The 18146-nt window shown below is 53.6% G+C and overlaps 1 protein-coding gene across 4 annotated transcripts; it reads right to left on the reverse strand.

The window, feature by feature from the left end:
• Positions 1-493: 493 nt before the first annotated feature.
• On the reverse strand, positions 494-11188 carry LOC102504492 (synaptotagmin-15). Of its 4 annotated transcripts, none has more exons than XM_032491644.1 (8): positions 11094-11188; positions 10231-10432; positions 9325-9467; positions 8110-8405; positions 6638-6811; positions 6056-6176; positions 4890-5069; positions 494-3994 (listed from the first exon to the last, which is right to left on the reverse strand). In XM_032491644.1, the coding sequence occupies exons 3-8, from the start codon at positions 9455-9457 to the stop codon at positions 3852-3854; spliced, it is 1047 nt and encodes a 348-aa protein (XP_032347535.1). In that variant the 5' UTR covers positions 9458-9467; positions 10231-10432; positions 11094-11188; the 3' UTR covers positions 494-3851. The 4 variants fall into 4 exon arrangements, with proteins under 4 accessions (XP_032347535.1, XP_032347534.1, XP_032347533.1 ...); XM_032491643.1 differs by lacking the exon at positions 10231-10432 and adding an exon at positions 9984-10176 and having other exon boundaries at positions 6644-6811; positions 11094-11164; XM_032491642.1 differs by lacking the exon at positions 10231-10432 and adding an exon at positions 9984-10176 and having other exon boundaries at positions 11094-11164.
• Between the last annotated feature and the right edge of the window lie 6958 nt (positions 11189-18146).

Below are 18146 nucleotides of genomic sequence, written 5' to 3' on the forward strand. Positions count from 1 at the left end.
AAAGCAGGCAGCAGCAGGAAATGGGCACAGAGCCCTGTTTTCCTGTTTCTCCACCTCGTGCTTCCACTCCTCCTTCCCCACCTTGCTAACAGGGATTCCTGAGCATCTGCACAGGGGCAGAAACGGGGTACAGGAAGGAGGCCACCTAAGGGGCAGGAGAGGTCCCACGTGACCAGTTATGAGCTGGAGTACTCACATGGGTTCTTCAAGAGCCTCCTGTTTCTGCTGGTTCCTGTGACTCACATTTGCCCCAGAGAGCAGGTTGGCACACAGCACCATCCCCTTCCCCTGTAAGGGTCTTTATATTACATTTTCTGGGAATGGAAGTCTAGAAATTATGTTTTCCAGACACTCTTACAGACAGGGTTCCAGGTTGAGTTTGCCAAATGTGAGGCACTTGGGTGAGACTAGAAAGCAGAAAGAAGGTTAAAAAAATTTGTTTCTTCCTTTGACTCTCACTTATGACAGCAGGATGCTCAAGGCTCCTGTAGTAATTTGAGCAAAGAATTTGTGCAAATCCCAGCCAGTCATCACTATGGGATACCTAACAGGCAGCACTGGCTTCAAGACCTGGCAGCAGTTATGAGGCAGTGAGGTCTCCTCCTTAGGGACTTCACCTGCCTGAGAAGGCCAAGCACAGGCCTTGGAGTCCCCCATTTCTAGGACACTTCAATGCAGTATAGTGAATTATCACCCCAGTCCTTAACCCCTCCTTGTAGCTGTGTCCATTGCCATGGTGCTCTATAGTGCCTCTCACAAAAAAAGCTGTAGTTTACCACCCTGCCCCATGATTTTGAACTTGGCCACACCACTTACTTCAGCCAGTGGAATACTGGAGACACAACACAAGCAGAGGGTAGAAATGTGTTTGCCCTTCTTCTGCCTTTCCTATGAACAGAGCTTTCCCTGGGTAGCTGCCACCTGTTCAGTGGGTGCTCAGAATGAACAAAGTTGGAGCAGGCCTAGGGGAGGACCTGAGCCTGACCAGGCTCACAGCTTGAAATAAGTTGCCTAACCTAGATCAGCCCACACTCAACGGACCCACAGATGTATGAGAAATAAATGTGCATTTTAGTACAACACTGAGATGTTGAGATTGTTTGTTATGCGCCACTATTACAAAAGTAGCTAACTGATACAAGCAATGTTTCTCCTTTTAGCTTTATCAGTCTCCCAAGAAGGCTATGTAACTTGTGCCATCAAATTCACTGTAGAAAATCACTCTTTGCCCAAGAATTCTTTTTCTGGGAGAAGAATTCTGAGAAAATAATTGTTTTTCTGCTTGAGGCAGAGCTTTGTTCACACTGAGAGCAACTAGAAAACCTGAATAAAATACAGAAAACCTCTTTGCTGAAGAGCTGCCCAGTTGACTAGCATTTGGTGGGCTGTGATCTCAGAAGAAGGAAAATGCAAGGAGATGGGCTGACATTCTGTAAAACACTTTTCCCTTCAGGAAACTTGCTGATTCTAGTGAAGAGGCTGAGTGTTTGGACAGAGGGCCATGGCTAAGAGTTGGAAAAGGCAGCAGAGTCTCTGGAGCTGGAGGAACAAGACATTGGAGTTTGGAGTTGCCAAGGCAGCTGGGACTGGAGGAGCTAAGATGTCAGATAAAAGGGAGACACACAAAAGTAACTCTGAAACTCGAATAACATTTTCAAACTGCTAAGAGAAAAGGAAATGTCAGCCTGGAATTCTATATCCACAAAAATATCCTTTAAAAATGAATTTGAAATAGACATTTCTCAAAAACTGAGAGAACTTGCTGCCAGCAAATCTGCCCTAGAAAAATACTAAAGACAGTCCTTCGGATAGAAGGAAAATGATCTCAGGTAGAATCCCAGAAATGCAGAAAAATAATAAAAAGCAAGAGAAAGATTAAACACGTGGTGAATATAAATGAGCATTTGAACACAGTGAAATTAGTCATGCCTTGTTAGGTGTAAAATATACGTGGAATTGGGGGGAAGGATACAGCTCATGATGAGCAATCACAAGGTGCTGGGTTCAATCCCCAGTGCCACCATTAAAAAAAAAAAAGACTAAAATATACTTTTAAATATTTAATTATTTAAAATATACTTTTTTAAAAAGCTGAAGTATTTTATTAATAATTTTTTGTCAGTAAGAAAGACTAGCTAATAGTAGTTTTCAATGGTAGTCTGTAGACAGTGGCCAACCGAATACAGCGTCTCTCACCTCCCCATCAGAGCAGAGAGCCTGCCAGTCTCTTGCCACTGAGATTTTTTAACTGTGAGTCAAACATACCCGTCCATGCGAAGGGGACACTTACCAACTTTTCCAAGTGGCTGTGGAAAGGCATGAACCTCCCCTTGAAATATGGGGATGGTTGGCACCTATGGTCTCAGGATTCCAGGTGAAAAAGGAACAGTTCCGTTTTAGTAGCTGGCTATACAAACACATAGAGAATGCCTATTACATGTGTGCCCTGACACTATTAGAAATTCCTGGAGTGTGGACTACATTGAAAATGTGCACACGAAATAAGTAAGGAAAAGCAAACACAAAGTACTGCATACGGACCACTGTCGGGCAAAGCTTGTATCAGTGCATTGACAGAGATTGAAAGTGCCATCAAAGAGGCACAGACCGAGGGCAACAGTCACTACATTCTCTTGCTGAAGTTGTTTCAGTGTGTAAGAGATGATACTTACTGTTTTAAGTATTGCTTTACTTATACAGTAATGGGGCTTGAATCTGCAAGTTCAGTAGCACAGAGGTGAAAACACAAACTGCCCATTAAGTAACAGTGACCAGCCCAAGGGCTGCCGGTGACCTTGAGTACAGCTTTATGGGGAGTTGATGATGGTGGTTTGTGGGAACTTCCATCTTCATCAATTTTACACCGACACCTACCACAACACAGTAATCATGACAGAACGGCTAGGTTTACAAAGAAAAGCCCTCAGCTCTGCGGGCCCTGCTTTGGCTGCGAGCTTTCACCATTTCTTGCCTTAAGTGAGAGCCCCAGGAGCTGAACGCTAACCTGGGAGACACAGAAATCAGCAGCAGACCAGCGGTGTGAGGTCTTGGGGAGGGTAGGCTGGGGGCAAGACTTGACATGATATGGGGCAGGATTAGACACAGCCCTGGGGAGGGACCTAATGCACAAGTTAGGCCCTTCTCATCTGGCCCAGGGAGCGGAGGCTGAGAACCTCTCCACCACTGGGTACCAGCGCAGCTGCTCACGGCATTCTCCCGCAGGTGTGAAGCTATAGAGAGTCTGGATCCCTGAGAGCTCGCTCTCCCAAACTGTGCTGCCCGAGCATCCTGGGATGATCCCAAACATGCACGCCGAACCCAGTTCTCAGGCTGTGCTTTTTATTGTAGACCAACTGAAGTAAGCGCTTTAGGCATCTCCTCCGACCCTCATTATTTCCTGCAGAGCAGTCTGTTTTTGCCTCCAGGCAGAAGGCAGATAAACCACAGTGGAGAAACAGTGTAGGCTGAGAAGCGACCCATTATCAGCTTTCCAAGCTTACCCGGCACTTCCACACAGCATACACAGCTATGCTGTCCCTAAGGAGAATATTTCTTCTGAACACCTGAGATTCTGATCTAAGTCGTGACTGGGATGACCACGAGCCAGGATTCTCAGCCCAGGCAGTCCCACGGGTAAAGAAGGATGGAGTGAGTTGCGAGGGCCTCTCAGGCTGGAGAGGTGTAACCCACCAGCCACACCGCTGCCCCAGCCGGGGCTCTCTTGTCCCCTCTTCTCTTCTGCACAACAGCATTCATGACCCTGCAGCCCAGTGCAATGCTGGAGGCAGTGTCCAAGCCTATGGCTGTCATGCCTGGCTGTAAAGCAGACCCGAGGTCCCCGCCCACCCAGGTCAGGGCTCCGTGGTGTGGCAGAGCTCATGCCAGCGCCTCACCAGCTCCTTGGGTTTGCTAAGCATCTCGTTCCAGTGCTCCAGCTCTTTGCCGCGGGTGTACATGTAGGGGCCCACCATCACCCGGCCCAGCTCGTGGCTCTCTGTGGGGGAGGGAGAACACTGTCACTCTCTGGAGCACAGAAGCCACATCATCTCAGGGGTTCCCAGTGCCTTCCCTCCCTCTCTCACTCACTCCTCCCCTCAAAGGAAGTAGCCAGCCCCTCCTTCTTTCATCACAAGCTGATGGCCTCCAAAGAGAGCCTGACTTTGCTCTGGAACTGCAGCTGGTGGGGAAAAGGAGCCCGGGTGGACAGCCTGCTCCCACCTCCCTGTGGGCCATCAAATCAGCCTCACATGAAAGAAAGGGGCCCCTCCAGAATGAAGTCAGCTTCCGTCAGCCCACCAGTACATTCAGAGGGAATATTCAACAATAATTTTCACCTACCAACAACCACCATGGAGAAGGGTCTTAAGCTCTGGCTCACGAGACCAGCTGGCCAGACAGCTATGTCTCAGTGACAGTGTACGCTGTTGGGGGGGGGGGGCAGTGGTGGAGGGCTGGCTGGGATAACTCCACCCCCTCATCCACGCTGAACCTTGCCCAGGACCCTCAAGGCCATTACAGAAGGCACAAGGCAACACAGGGCACATAATGACCCATGGTACCAGGTCACTTGGCCGGTGGCAGGTAGCCATGCTGCCCCTCGACCACTCTGGTGACTTGCCCCAGGAGCAGGTAGCAGAGGCCATGTTTAACCTCTTTCTTGGGGGCCACGGACAATCAAACTGGAATAAAGCTGGGTGGGAATCGCAGCTCTCCCATGAGCAAGCTCTGTGTCCTCAAGCAAGTATCTCAGCCTCTCTGAGCGCTAGTTTCCTTGGGTGGACCACAGAAACCCTACTGCTCCCTCCAAAGGGTCCAAGCCTCCTGAATGCACAACAGCCCCTCCTCAGCCCACTGTCCCTCCCAGCCCGGGGTTGGGGGAGCAGCCTTACTGTCCCCTTCCACGCTCTGCAGCACTGTCAGCCTGAGGCTGGCCGTGTCCAGCTCGGTGGGGTCGGCCCTGAAGCTGAAGGTCTCGTTGTACACAGGGTCCGCAGAGCCCAGCACGGCCGAAGTCTTCTTGCACTTGACAAACTTGTTGTGGTTGATCAGAGACACTTTGACAAACACACCTGAGGGGCAGAGCAGACCGCGGGCTGGGAGGGGCATGCAGGGGCCAGGACTCCAGCCTGTGAAGGGTCCGGCTCGGGGAGGGGGGAGACCTGCCCAGCCTGGGCGCCAGGACCCCATTACTCACAGCCACCACAGCCAAAGGGCGTTCCAAGAGGAAACGGGGTTGATTAGTGAACTGCCTTAAAGCCGAGGAAATGCTCAGCACCCTTCCGCTTCCTTCCTTTCTGCCTCCTGAACGCATCCACGGCTCGGCTGGCCCTTGGTACTGGAGCCTGGCACCACTCCCATCGCTCCCCACTGCGGGGACCGGGAGGTGGGGAGGGTCCTGCCTGCTCCGTGCTCAGGCCTCCTTGCGTCCCTTAAACACCTTCTCCTTCAGAGGCCAAGTTTTTTGGGGAGGGAAGCTTAAATGGGTTTTGGATCCACACTGGAAGGTTGAATGTCGGCTTGCTCACAGTGATTCAGCTGCAGAGAGCACAGGGGACCGATGACCACCACCTTGCTAGGGACCCTGTGGGGGCGAGGCATGTGGGGAGAGCAAGACCAGGGCCTCCGCTCCTCCAGCTCCCAGGTTCCAGTGTCAAGCTTTTTGTCGGTTTACCCCCTGCCCCCAGCACAGGGAGGCCTCGCCCCACCCCTCCCCACCCCTCCTGGAGGAATCAGAACCTTCACAGAAGGGAAGGGGTGGAGGGAGGGAGCAGAGTTCAAGGAGACCAGACACTGCCTTGGGAAAGGCGAGGGGCAGACTTGGTTTCCAGGGTCATAGGGGTCTTGGTTGAGGCCAAGGGGATACTGCCTTGGGCTCAACATAAGGAAGCAGCTTCTCACACCACAACTGCAGGGAGGTGGGTAGTGATGCTCTCAGCAGCCAGATGCAAGAAGAAACTGGATGGCGGGGCGGGGTGCAGCGGAGGAAGGGAAGGCCCAGACTCCAGCTCCCAGTCTCAAGCTCCCTGGCTGGCCTTGCCTCAGGAGAAAGACTTACTGACAAAACTGGCATCCTCCTGGAGCCAGAGACCCTTGGCTCGAAGCACAACCACCGTGAGGCGGTTCAGGCAGTCACTGTAGCTGAGGCAGAACTGGAGGTCGCCAAATTCGGAGGGAGGCTGGGGAGGTCAGGAAGAAAGCACCCTGTAGTAAGGACCAGAGCTGAAGATTTGAACCCGGGTCTGGGGGATTCCCAGGCCTATTCTGAGGAGCTCCAGTCCTTCCTGGGGGTTGGGGGAAGAGTGGGTATTTCCCTTGGCTGGTCCATTCGGTGGGGGGACCCCTTTCACAGCTGTCTGATCTGCATGGGAATCCAAACATGGGTTTTTTGGGAATGCTTCAGGTAATCTGATCTCCAGGGCAAAAGAGCCTCAGGCTCCCCCCTTGCCCAGGCAGGGCTCCACGCACCCTCACCCTCGTCCCATGCAGCTCCAGCCCTAGGCCCACCATCCAATGTCACACTTGTAGGGGTGGCAGGCAGTATGCTGAGGGCTGACGCTAGCCAGCAGGTGCAGGGCCACACCAGCTGGCTGCCCACAGTAATCTGACACACATGATGGCATTGTGTGGTGACCCTGACCTGTACCTCCAGGCTCTCGGCCTCCAGGTCTCTCCAGATGATGCACTGGCCGTCTCTCTCCAGGATCTCCTTCAGGGGAAACAGCACCTGACCCAGGAGCTGGTGCTTCCTCTGCCTGTCTACGTGGTACACCAAGAACCTCAGCACTCTCTGGGTGACGCTCTTGCTGGACACCTGGGATACATGAGGACCGGGCTAGGGTCAGGCATGGGGTCAGGGGATGGTGTGGTATGTTGTTCTGGACACAGGATCTTTCTGTGAAGAGTGTCTCAACCAGGGACCTGCATACCCCAAACCCAGGTGTCTTCAGGGGACCCTTTGCAGCACTGGGGACAGTATCCCCACAGAGTATGGTCCAAGGACCAGCAGCACCCACCATCCCCTGGACCTTGTTAGAAATGCAAGACCTTGGCCTTCACCCAGATCCATGAAGCAGAATCTACCAGAATTTAACAGGGCATCCAAGTGATTTGCTGACACATAAAAGTGTGAGCAGCCCCTGCACTGGCAGATGGTTAACTAATACTGATTTTCTTCTCTTCCTCGTCTCCTTCCCCTTCCCCCTTAAAGCACAAAGAGGCTGGATCAAGTTGGTGCAGGGACAGGGCGGGAAGTGATGGGTGAAGAAAAGTGAGCATGTGGGCATGACCATGCTGGTCAGCAAGTCTCCTGCTTTGGACCTTGCTGTCCCGAGAGGAGCAGGTTCACCTGTGAATTCTCACGGCCTCGCCCCCAGCAGGACGGCCGGGGGCTGGGCCCCGTGCCACCCCTCTTCTCAGCTCTCAGCCCTGGAAAAAGGCAAAATCACACTCTTCCCAGATGCTACTGGCCTCTCCTTACCTTGCCAGCCAGCCCGCTGCCCTGCTCTTAAAAATGTTTGTCCAAGGCCTCTCAGCAGCCCTTGATTGCTGGCTTCCCATAAGGGCCCCAGGCACCTGCTGAGGCTCCCAGGCCGCTGTGAGCTTGGCTCAGTGCCCGGATAGCCTCCGCACCTCCAGGCCCTGAGCCCGCCCACCCACCTGCTGCAGGATGGCTCTCGGGTCCTGCCCTGCCTCTGATGGGATAGGTGAGGCCCGAGGCTGGTGTCTCACCCTCTGCCTTCATGAATATCTTTGCCAGAAAGCTCATATGCTCCCAGGCTTTGGCATGCTTCCCCGGACCCTATGGGCCAGGGGCTGGCATTCAATGGGTGTTCTAAGAATATGTCTTCCTTTCTTACTTCTGGGCAAGCTGGACAGAAGGAGCCCAGCCCTCTGCCCCTCATCACTCAGATCTCTCATCTGCCCCTGCCATCAAGGCTAAGGGCTCTTGTACACCCTGACCTGGCAGGCAGGGTAGAGCAGAGCCTGTGGCACGGGGGTCCTGGGAGTCGCAGGGCCTGGGCTAGCCTGGGAGACTGGGGCTCTCCTGCACAATGTCTGTTCTTCCCAGGAGGCAGAGGCACCGGACCCTGTCCACTCCAGAGGCCATACCTGGAAGATGAAGTGCTCGTCGAACTGTGGGCTGGAGGTTCTGCGTCTGGTCTTGGACTGGAGGAAGCGGCGCTCATCGGGCAGCAGGTGGAGCTTCACCAAGGGGCTACAGCTCTCAGAGGGGGCTTGCAGTCGCTGCGCCTTGATCAGACCCACCAGCAGCCGCTCCACCTCCTGCTGGTACTCCACGGAGAACCACAGCCACCCCAGGCAGCCCTCGGGGAAGTTGGTCTCACTTTTGTCCCCTGGGAACTTGTAGAGCTCTGGGTTGATGGTCCCCACCACGCACGCGTCTCCTACAATACAGGGGCTGGGAGGACTGGCGGCCCAGAGGAAGTCAGGGCGGTGGGAGACAGCAAGCTCTGGGCTCCGCTGACCCCTCCTGGCCCAACCTCTCCTTGGCTGAGCCTTGACTAGACAGTTCCCTGGCCTCTCCTGACCACGTTCACATGACTCGCTTCTCCAGACTGAACACAGCCCCTCTCTCTAGTGCAGCGCCCCCAAAAGGCCTTCTCAGCACTAAGGCATTCTACATCCAGGCCTGCTCCCCCCTGGGGCCCCTAACAGAGTCCACAGCATTCATTCAGCCCCTGTCCTGGTGACTGACCCCCATCCCCAGAGGTCAGGGCCTGCAGGGGTGGGGTGCACAGTGCCCAGGACCTGGCCTTGCTCCTTTCTGTGGTGTCCAGAAGATGTCTCAGTGATAAAGTGTTGCCTCTTTTCTTCCTCTTCCAGTTAGAAGGGACTAGTTGATTACTGAGGGGTTGTTCCTGAGCAAAGAGGTGGGTAGAAAGCTGTGTGCTCGGCTTCCACAATTCTGCCCTCTGGATTGGCCAACTTGTCATCTTGGAGTAGGACCCAGTACAGGTTCCACACCTGGGAACAGTGGGGTTCCAACCCCAGATCTGTTGCTTACTGCTTCTGTGACCTTGGGCAAGGCACTGTTAACCTTCTGAGCCTCAGTTTATGAATGTGTAAAATGGGGTTATAATCCCTTCCTCCACAGAGGCATGGTGCGGTCCAACTCCAAAATGGCACATGAGGCCATATCTAGCCCAGGCTGGGGGGTGGCAGGCACTTGGTAAACCCAGGTACCTGGGAAGAGTGGTCACTGGGCAACTCTGGCATCCCTGGGCCCATCCAGGCTCTGTTCTGGAGCCAGGCCCATGAAAGCAGATGGGTCCACCCTGGGCAGGCTTCGATGGGCACACTCACCAAGATTGCTGCCAGTGGCATGGGGCAGGAGCTCCGGGGCTGGGCGGGGGTCCTGTGGAACCTGGGCCCACACTCTGCTGCTCAGGGCCATCCAGTCTTGGCTTTGGAGGGAAGGGGGCACCACGAACAGCATACCAGGTGGCCTGTCCAGAGGCAGTGAGATGACATGTAGGTAGCAAGTGAATGAATGATGTGGCCTCTGAGCACTCAGCCTGGAAGGGTTAAGGACCAGGTGCTGGAGGAGAAAAAGCCAGCAGGAGCCGGGAGAAGGCAACAGCATCATTTTCTAGGCCCTCACCGGGACACACACACACACACACACACACACACACACAGCCAGAGCTGACGCATCTGCCTGCCCACAGCTGTGGTGAGTTGGAGAAGGAGCACCGCCTCTGGAGTCGGCCTGCTTGGGTTCTGCCACTTACCAGTTGTGCTCTCTGGACCTGTTATTTATAGCCTCTGAGCCTCAGTTTCCCCAGCTGGAAAATGGGCTTCATAATGCCTGCCCCATAGCTGTGGTGAGGATGCTGGGGTTTCTTTGTGATGGCACCTGGCATGCTGCCGTCATAGAGCAAATGCTCTATAAACAGACCTTTCCTTCCTCACCACTCTCCCAGGGAAACCACCAGAAGAGCTGGGAGCAAGGCCAGCCTCACCTGCTTGTCTGGGTCCTGGCACCCAGTGGGCAGAGCTTGTCCCACTGCACGCTGGAGGGAACCCCAGTCCCGGGCAGCTCCTCATAGGTGAATGTGGCACCAAACCTCTTCCAGAGACAGCAGCTCACCCCGATCAACAGCAGCAGCAGCAGCAGCCCCCCAGGGATGCCCGCAATCACCAGCGCCACCTGCTCTGGGGGCAGACACCACCAGGACTGTGATGCCTAGTAAATGCCACTCCACTGACCTGCTGGGGGTAGAATTTGGGCAGTAACTCCTGGGCTGGACCAGAAGGCTTCCTGTGTCTGCTAGAGAGGACTACTGCTGGCTGGGCTCTGCTGGGACTCCTTCTGGGGTCCTACTGCCCTGGTGAGCCTTCTGGTTTCCCTTGGAAAGCTGCTGGCCCTGGGCTTGTGATTCTGGCTGAAATGAACCATTTCCTCGTGCTTCTGCGCAGAAAATCAGAACTTCTCTTACCATAACCTTCATCTTCCCTGGACTCTGCTCAGGCTTAATGGTGAACTGAGTATGGGCACCATGTACTTAAGGAAAGTCTGGGAAGGGGTGATGCCCTGGGTGGCATTCAGAACCCTATCCTTTGGGTCCTGGAACCTGCTGAGGCTGGACTCTTTCTTGAATTCTGTTACTTTCTCTAAAAGCGGCTTCTTCCAATCAACCCCCTATCACAGGGAGCCCACTTAGGGGAGTTGGTGGGAGGCGGTGAAGGGGGTGTGAACAAGGATGGGAGCAGCGAGTGTGAGAAACCAAGACACAACCGCTTTGCTGCTGGCACCTGCACCTCACAATTTCGGGGACCTGGGAGGCTCCAGCCGGCGCCTGCTGACCTTTCTTCGGGTCACGCGCGGGAGCGGGGCTTCCCGGGGTCTGACCGGGTTGAGTGGTGATAGGCAAGACTCCCACACCTCCTGACCTGCAACTGTCTGCGAGGAGAGGGCCTCACTCTCCATCCCCGCACCCCGGTAGGAGCTAGGGGCAGGGCAGGGGCTGCGCCCTGGTGGGACCAGCGGAGCGGAATGAAGTGCTGCAACGGGTGGCGGAGGGGCCGGGGTAGGGCCCTGGGAGCTCGAGTGAGGAGGGGAGGGCACTTACCCGCCATGGGGCTGCTCTGGCCGGCCGTCGGGGCGCCAGCCCGGGCTCGGTCTCGCCGGTCTCCGCACCTCCCGCCGCCGCCGCCGCCGCCGCCGCCGCCGCCGCCGCCGCCGCCGCCACCGCCACCGCCACCGCCACCGCCACCGCCGCCTGGCGGGCTTTTAAAGCGCCGAGCGGGGGCCGTCGGGGGGACGCCGGGGGCGGTTCCTCGTCCCGCTATGGTCAGTGGTGGCGGCGGGATCAAGGACCCAGCCCCCGGAGCCCGCAGCTCCGCCCTGGCCCAGCCCAGGCGGTGGCCCAGGAGGTGCGCCGAGCCGACCGTGCGCTCCTGGAACCGCGGGGCTCCTCGCGGGGCAGAGGTAAAGCCTTCTCCGCCCGCAGCTAATAGATGGCTCCACAACTGGCCCTTCACACCTGGTGGCCTTGGCACATGCCGTCCCCCTCCCAACTAGCAATATGCCTCCACCCTCAGCAGATCTTCTGCAGGCTGAGGCCCAGCTCTGACCCGTACTCTGTACTCCCGGGAGCCTTCAGACCCTCCACGCGCGGTGGGGAGCTCGTTTACTCTTTGGCCTGTTTCAGTGGACAAAGCAATGGGTCGTTGGAGAGCGCAGATTCTGCAGCCAGAGCACTTAGGTTCCAACTCTTGCTCCCCACTCGCCAGCTGTGTGATTTGGGACAGTTTAGCACTCTGGGCTCATTTTCCTCAGTTGGGTTAATAATAGTCCCTTCTCTAGGGTTAACGTATATAAGGGACATTTAGATCGGTGACTGGCCCAAGGTGGGGGAGCGCAGCGTGTACCAGCCTCTATTGTGATTATCTGACCGAGGGCAGCGTTCCCTGGGCCTCCGTCCCTCTCTGCACCCACAGTCCCTATTTTTGTAGTGATTATTATCAGACTGCAGAGGTTGTGCCAAGCGAGGCTGGTGAACACAGCTTTGACAGAGAGGCTCCCATAAAGGCCCTCTTGACCCGCAGCCTACTCTCATCCAGTGTGCTCCCCGTCGAGGAATGTGCACGCATAGCATCTCTGCGGGCACATCCCTGAGACCTGGGACATGGCAGTCCTCTTGCACCCCATTTTCCTACAACAGAATCTCCAGCATCTCCTCCTCCTTCAAGAAGCCCTTCGCCTGCCCTTCCCTGTCCTCACTGTCCCTGCAGCTACTGTGCTGGCTACAGGACGCTGTGCCTCTGACTGTCACCCTAGTTCACTCTCCCTGGCAGACCAGGAACTCCACGAGGGCCGGGGGCCATGTCTTATTCAGCTCAGCGTTCCCAATAACCACCTCCAGGGCCAAGGCTGCGCTGAATGGGGGATGAAGTGCTCGTGCCCTCAGGATGAGCTCCGACCTGGCTCTGCCACCATTGTCCATGTATCACACATCCTGCGCCCACACTCTGGGGCCTGATAGGAGCTCTTTGGCCTTGCCCTGGAGACCAGGCACTGGCTCTTGCACTCACTTTGCTAGCTCTGTCAGCAAACACCCTACACGTCCAGCCAGCCCATTGAGTTTTGAGTCTTCTTCCAGTGGAAGATGGGAGCAGATGGCAGGAGGGAACTCACCTTTCTTGCTGCTCCTTATGTTCTGGGTATCGTGATGCGGGCTGGATGTACATGATCCCATTGGGCCCTGCCTGGTGTCAGCCCTGCGGGGCTGGGACCACCCCTTCAGATGAGGAAACCAAATCAAAGAGTTTCCGTGGCCCACCCAGTAAGTGGCAGATTAGACCTGACACCTGGCTCTCCTTCTTGCTTCCTCCTCACTGGCCCGCTGAAGGGCCCATCCAAGATATCAGGGGACCATTTCCTGTGGCATTGGCCATGAACAAGGCCAACAGCCATCGGCGTTGTGGTCAGTCTCCCTCCCACAGTCCCCCAGAGGCTCTGAGACTGGGCTGGCCTGGAGCCAACCCCACAGAACAGAAAGGCCTCCAGGTCTGGCTGCAGCCCTGGCCTTGCATCCTGTTTTCAGACCTTACTCCTTACCGGGTCTCTGGGAGCTGGGAGATTTGAAAACAGCAGCTGACAATCTTTCTCTTTTCTGTGGCCAAAAGGAAGTCATATTTCCACTGGAAAAAACATTTCCGAGTTGAGTTGCAGGAAGTCCAAGTGTTTAAAGGCCTGCAAATGCCTGCAGGAGATTAATAATTCAGTGCAATGGATGATTCACGAGAAAGGCCACTTTCAATTAATCTTAAGAATCAGCCCTGTCTAAGGAAGTGTCATCTCTCATCACTTAAGGAACAGAGAGGCCAGAGCAGGATAAAGGCCATGCTGAGAAACATATGGAAGACTGTGTTTCTCACATTTGTGTCAGTTCCAGCCTGGTCACCCCGGGACCCTCTTTGTGAGGTGGGGAAGGGTTCCCAACACCTCTTTTCTCCGATTTGATTAGTGTGGCCTCGGCATGAATTCCTACAGCCCCTTCTTTTGAGGAACTTGGAGGGAGAATCTGTCCTTGTTAGACCAGAAGTTCCCTCCTTCTCTCCCACTCCACCATGCTGGCTCCAAATATGTTCCAGCTATGGACAAGCACCCAGGGTCCCAGAGTGGAGCCCAGAGTCCATGGCTTGCTCCTGCCTCCCAGGGATGTTCTTTGCTCCCCGCCCTGTTCTCCCTGCTTCATCCCCTGCCTGGCAGTCTTTTCCTTCTCCTGGCAACAGCATCCTGCCTCTTCTTTCTCAGGAACTACTCTCTCCCCTCCCTGTCCACGCAGTAGCTGATAGAAGACAATCTCTTCCTTGTTTCCACATTACCAGCTTGCCTCTGTTCCCGAGCTCTGGACATGACCTGGGCCACAGGGATAGGTTCAGGGGTGGGTCATGACCCAATCAGGATCAACCCTGAAATTTTTGTGGGATCACCCCCTTTTTGTGTGGGAGTTGTTCAGCTGAAGGAGCTCAGCCTGGGGCAGTTGGGAGCACCTGTGCGTAGGTGTGCATGTGAGACAGGAGCACAGAGCCACACAGGAGGCCTGGTGATGCTGTCTGCCCCTTGGTCTTGCTGTGCCAGCGGCCATCTACTCCCGGGCGGTCCAATAAATTATCTTTTTTTTTTCCTCAAGCCAGTGTGAGTTGATTTCTGTTACTTGGAACTAAGAATCTTAATTAATTGTCAGCCAAGGCGGAAGTTGAATGGTGGCAGTGGCGGGTGTGGGGGGGAGGCGGGAAAGCTCTGTGCTGCTCTTATTCCCATTTTATTCAGGTGGAAAGTGAGGGGCACTGAGGTGATGCAACTAGAAAGTGGCTGTCCAAGGTATTGTTTTCATTGTTTTTGGGGGGGGGGGTTGGCGGGGTGTAGGTAATTAGGTTTTAAAAGCAAATTTGGAGGAGGGCTGTAGGATGTGTGACTTGCCATTGGTTGGTTGGTGGTGAGGTTCCAGGAATCTCAATCATCAGCCTTCTGGTTATGACCAGTCTGGGGTCCACAGGCTTGTGCTCAGCCTGTAGTCACCATCCTCCATCTGGGTTGGGGCCTTAGGTCCTGAAGAAAAACTCAAAGATTTGTATCAAATTGCTCTGCATATCCTGTGCCCACCATCCCTGACCCCCAGGAACCAGGACCCTGCCCCATCACTGCACTACTGTTTCCTGACTGCCTTTCCTTTGTTTCTGCATCCTCTCCCTTCCCTTATTAGTAACTTAGTAACTGTTTGAATATGCCCTTTAGAACTCAGGGAAGGTTTAGCGGGCTGAAGCCTTTATCCTGCAAATAAGAAATAGGGGACACTGAAAGCCTTTTGTACCTGGGAGGGCCCCTCCCCAGATTCCTGCTGGGTTTCAAATCAAGACTGTTGAGTGCGGTGGACAGAAGAGATCTCTGTTGAATGTTGCTCCATTTCCAGGTGTGGGCTCGAGGGAGCTTGGGGGCTCTCGCATATCTTCCTTCTTATTTCCCCCCAACAGATGATGTGATCAGGGGCAAGGCCATCTTATTGGGCTTTAGGGCTCAAGGCTGAGCTTTGACTATAACGAGCAAATCAATTAAAAGTGCTGAGCCTGTGGGGAAGGTCGTTCTTTGGTTACCTTCTGTGGCAGATTAAATGATGGTCCCAGTCCTCTTTTCCCTGTACTAGTACTGTACTTCCCCAACCTTGCAACATGGTAGGCAAACATACTTCCCTACCACTTGACTTTGAGCTTGGCCTTGTGACTTGCTTGGGTCAGTATCACATTAGCAGAGATGACGTGAGCAGAGGCTGGACATGCCTCGCTCGCCATTGAGGTGAGAAGAGCATGCCCCAGGTAGCTGCTGGTTCCAGACTGATGAGAGATCTGTGGAGCAGATCCAAACCTGACTGGGAGTCTGGACTCAACGAGGCTCGCCTATGCCAACCCACTCCAGCCAAGGAGCAGACACAGAAGGACAAGGGGCATAAACGCTTGTGGATGATTGCCACAGAGATTCTGTAAGCAGCAAGAGTTGACTGAAACCCAGTCCTTCTCTTGTCAATCACTTTGGTGAGACTAGAGTGATGAGCTGAGCAGGGCTTACCTTTGAAAAGCTACATCCTTTAGTTGCCTCAGTTCCTGGGGGACTATGACGAACAGTGCCCACCTGCCAACTTATGATGAACAGAGAGCAAGAGAGAGAAATAGACCTTTGTTTGGCAATAACACTGATATTTTCATGAGGTTCGCTACTGCAACATCACCTCATCTATCCGGACACAGGTAAGTCATCAACGGTGTCCGCCATTTGGTCCTCAGGCAACATCACGGCTGGGTCAGCAAGGAACCAGCACCCTGGCCTGGACTGGCACAAACTATGTCCCAGTTTCCCCAGAGCAAGGGCTGTGTTAGTGGTCTCATGAGAAGCATTGGGTCTGTAGGTTCCCAGGTGTGAGGGAAGCCCGCAATGGAGCAGCCACTGATGCCACATCTGAGCCCACTGACCCCGCCACCCACTCACTAGCGAGCTCTTCAGCAATGTGTCTCTTCATCAAATCTTAGAAATACATGCAGCGAGGATTTGCCGTGTTAGTCCAGCATCCCTGATTGCCTTGTACAATAACAGAAACCATGTCTCCTCTTCCATCAGACACACTCTGTCCTGGTCAACGGGTGGGTGCAGGATACAAATTAGGTCAATCAGATGCTCTCAGTCTGAAACTTGACTCTTGAGTGGAATAAACTGGATGCATTGGAAGCTGATTGGAATTTATTCACCCCAATGGCCGCACTCTGGAGAGATCACCCATTAGGTCCTGCTGTCTAGTCCTCAGAGCTTCACCTAGTGCGGTTCTTTCTGGGCTCCCTGAAGGGACCACACATCACCCAGAACTTGTGGATCTGGAGTTGGATGCAGCAGCCGATTGAGAATCTTGGTCCCCTGTAGTCTTCTGTTGCAGTGGCTATGAGAAGAGTTTGGGTGGCGTATGGTAAAATTGCATTATCTTAAGCAAGGCTCTTAACCAATATGTTTCTGGGAGGAAGGATAGGAATGGATGCTGGGCAGCCAAAGATGCAGGCTGCAGTGGATGTTTGTTGTTCTTGCCTGTCCAGCACCCATTCTTGCTTCTTCTGATGACAAAACCCATATGACCTCCTCTATTCTCAGACCTCTATTCTTAGAGTGGGCTGACTTCTCCTTGACTCTAGAGCTAGGCTTGATGCAGACATGGCCAGTCAGAGCATTGCATTCCATAGACCATAGTAGTACGTGAAGGGCTGGGCAGTGCCGCATGTTAGTTTACTACGAATCAGACCTAGAATTTAGGGGAAACTGTTGGGAGTGATATTAACAATAATAGCTATTACAAGAACCTGACATTATTCTCAGCTCCTTAAACTCTTTTCTATGGACTTAAAGCTGTGAGGATATAATCCAGGAGCTGTATGCTACACCTGTTTACCTCTCTCTCAACCTGAACCAGTGGAAACATTCAGCTTGGATTGGAAGGCAACATCCTCGATCTGGTCTTTGCTGTTGAGCTGACTGTAAGAACCTTTAAATGAGAGCGCTTGAGAAAGACAGGGGTCCAAATTCTTGTCCCCTGAAACACTATTTCTTCAGAAACCTCTCCTACATCTGCTTCAGTCTGAGGTCTAGAGAGTTGGCTTTTTCATCCCAGCACCACTGCGCTCCTGCCCATCTCTTCCTGCAGGCTGCCTAGTTCAACACAGCTCGTGTAGGACTTTGTTGAGAGTGGCAAGAAGCAGCCTGAAAACCCTAGCATTTTGAAATTTTCCACCGTTTCCCTAGAGCCACAGGTGACTTTCCAAGCCATTGCAGAAATCAGTTTCTCAACTGCTTTAGTGTAGCATAAGAAGGGTTTCCAGCTTTCTAGCCTGCAGTAGCTTTACATTTAGAATATATATTAAGTTCGGTTACCTGCAGTCCTTCTCCTCCAGGAAAAATCCTGTATTCATTAGCATATAGGCTTTCCTCTGTAAGAGAGCCCCACCCCAAATAGTGGCTCAAAGAGGCTAGAGGTTGGTTTCTCTTTCATGTGAACATGGGTCATAAATAGTCCAAGGCTGATAGGCAATGCACAGTGTTGGGATTTAAGCCCCTTCTGGCTTGGCGCTCTGACATCCCTAGGGCCTGATCCTCATCTGGATGGTACAGACTGGCTTAACACCAAGACTTCATTCCATCCAATGGAGAGGGAAAGGGCACGGCACAGTCTTTTTAAAGGGCACAACCGAGAAATTGCACTCGTCACTTCTGCCAACATCTCACTGGACACAACCTAGTTCCTTGGCAAGCCTCGCTGCATGGTGTCTGGGAATAATGCCCTTTATTTGGGGCAGTCATGTTCTTGGCTGGAGGAGTTTTATTACTATAGAAGGAGACCGTAAGTACTGGGGGACAGCTAGCAATCTCGGTCTTGGGTGATCTTTCAAGTGAAATGGGGGGATGGATTATGAGGAGCAAAACGAAACAGATACAGATGTTCCAAAGACATCCAGATGGCCAATAGGCACATGAAAAGACGCTCAATATCATTAATTAGTAGAGAACTGCAAATCAAACTACAAAGCGGTACCACCTCACACCTATCAGACTATCATCAAAAAGTCTACAAATAATAAAAGCCTGAGAG

The sequence above is a fragment of the Camelus ferus genome, chromosome 11 (assembly GCF_009834535.1).
Source record: "Camelus ferus isolate YT-003-E chromosome 11, BCGSAC_Cfer_1.0, whole genome shotgun sequence".
Classification (NCBI taxonomy): Eukaryota; Metazoa; Chordata; class Mammalia; order Artiodactyla; family Camelidae; genus Camelus; species Camelus ferus.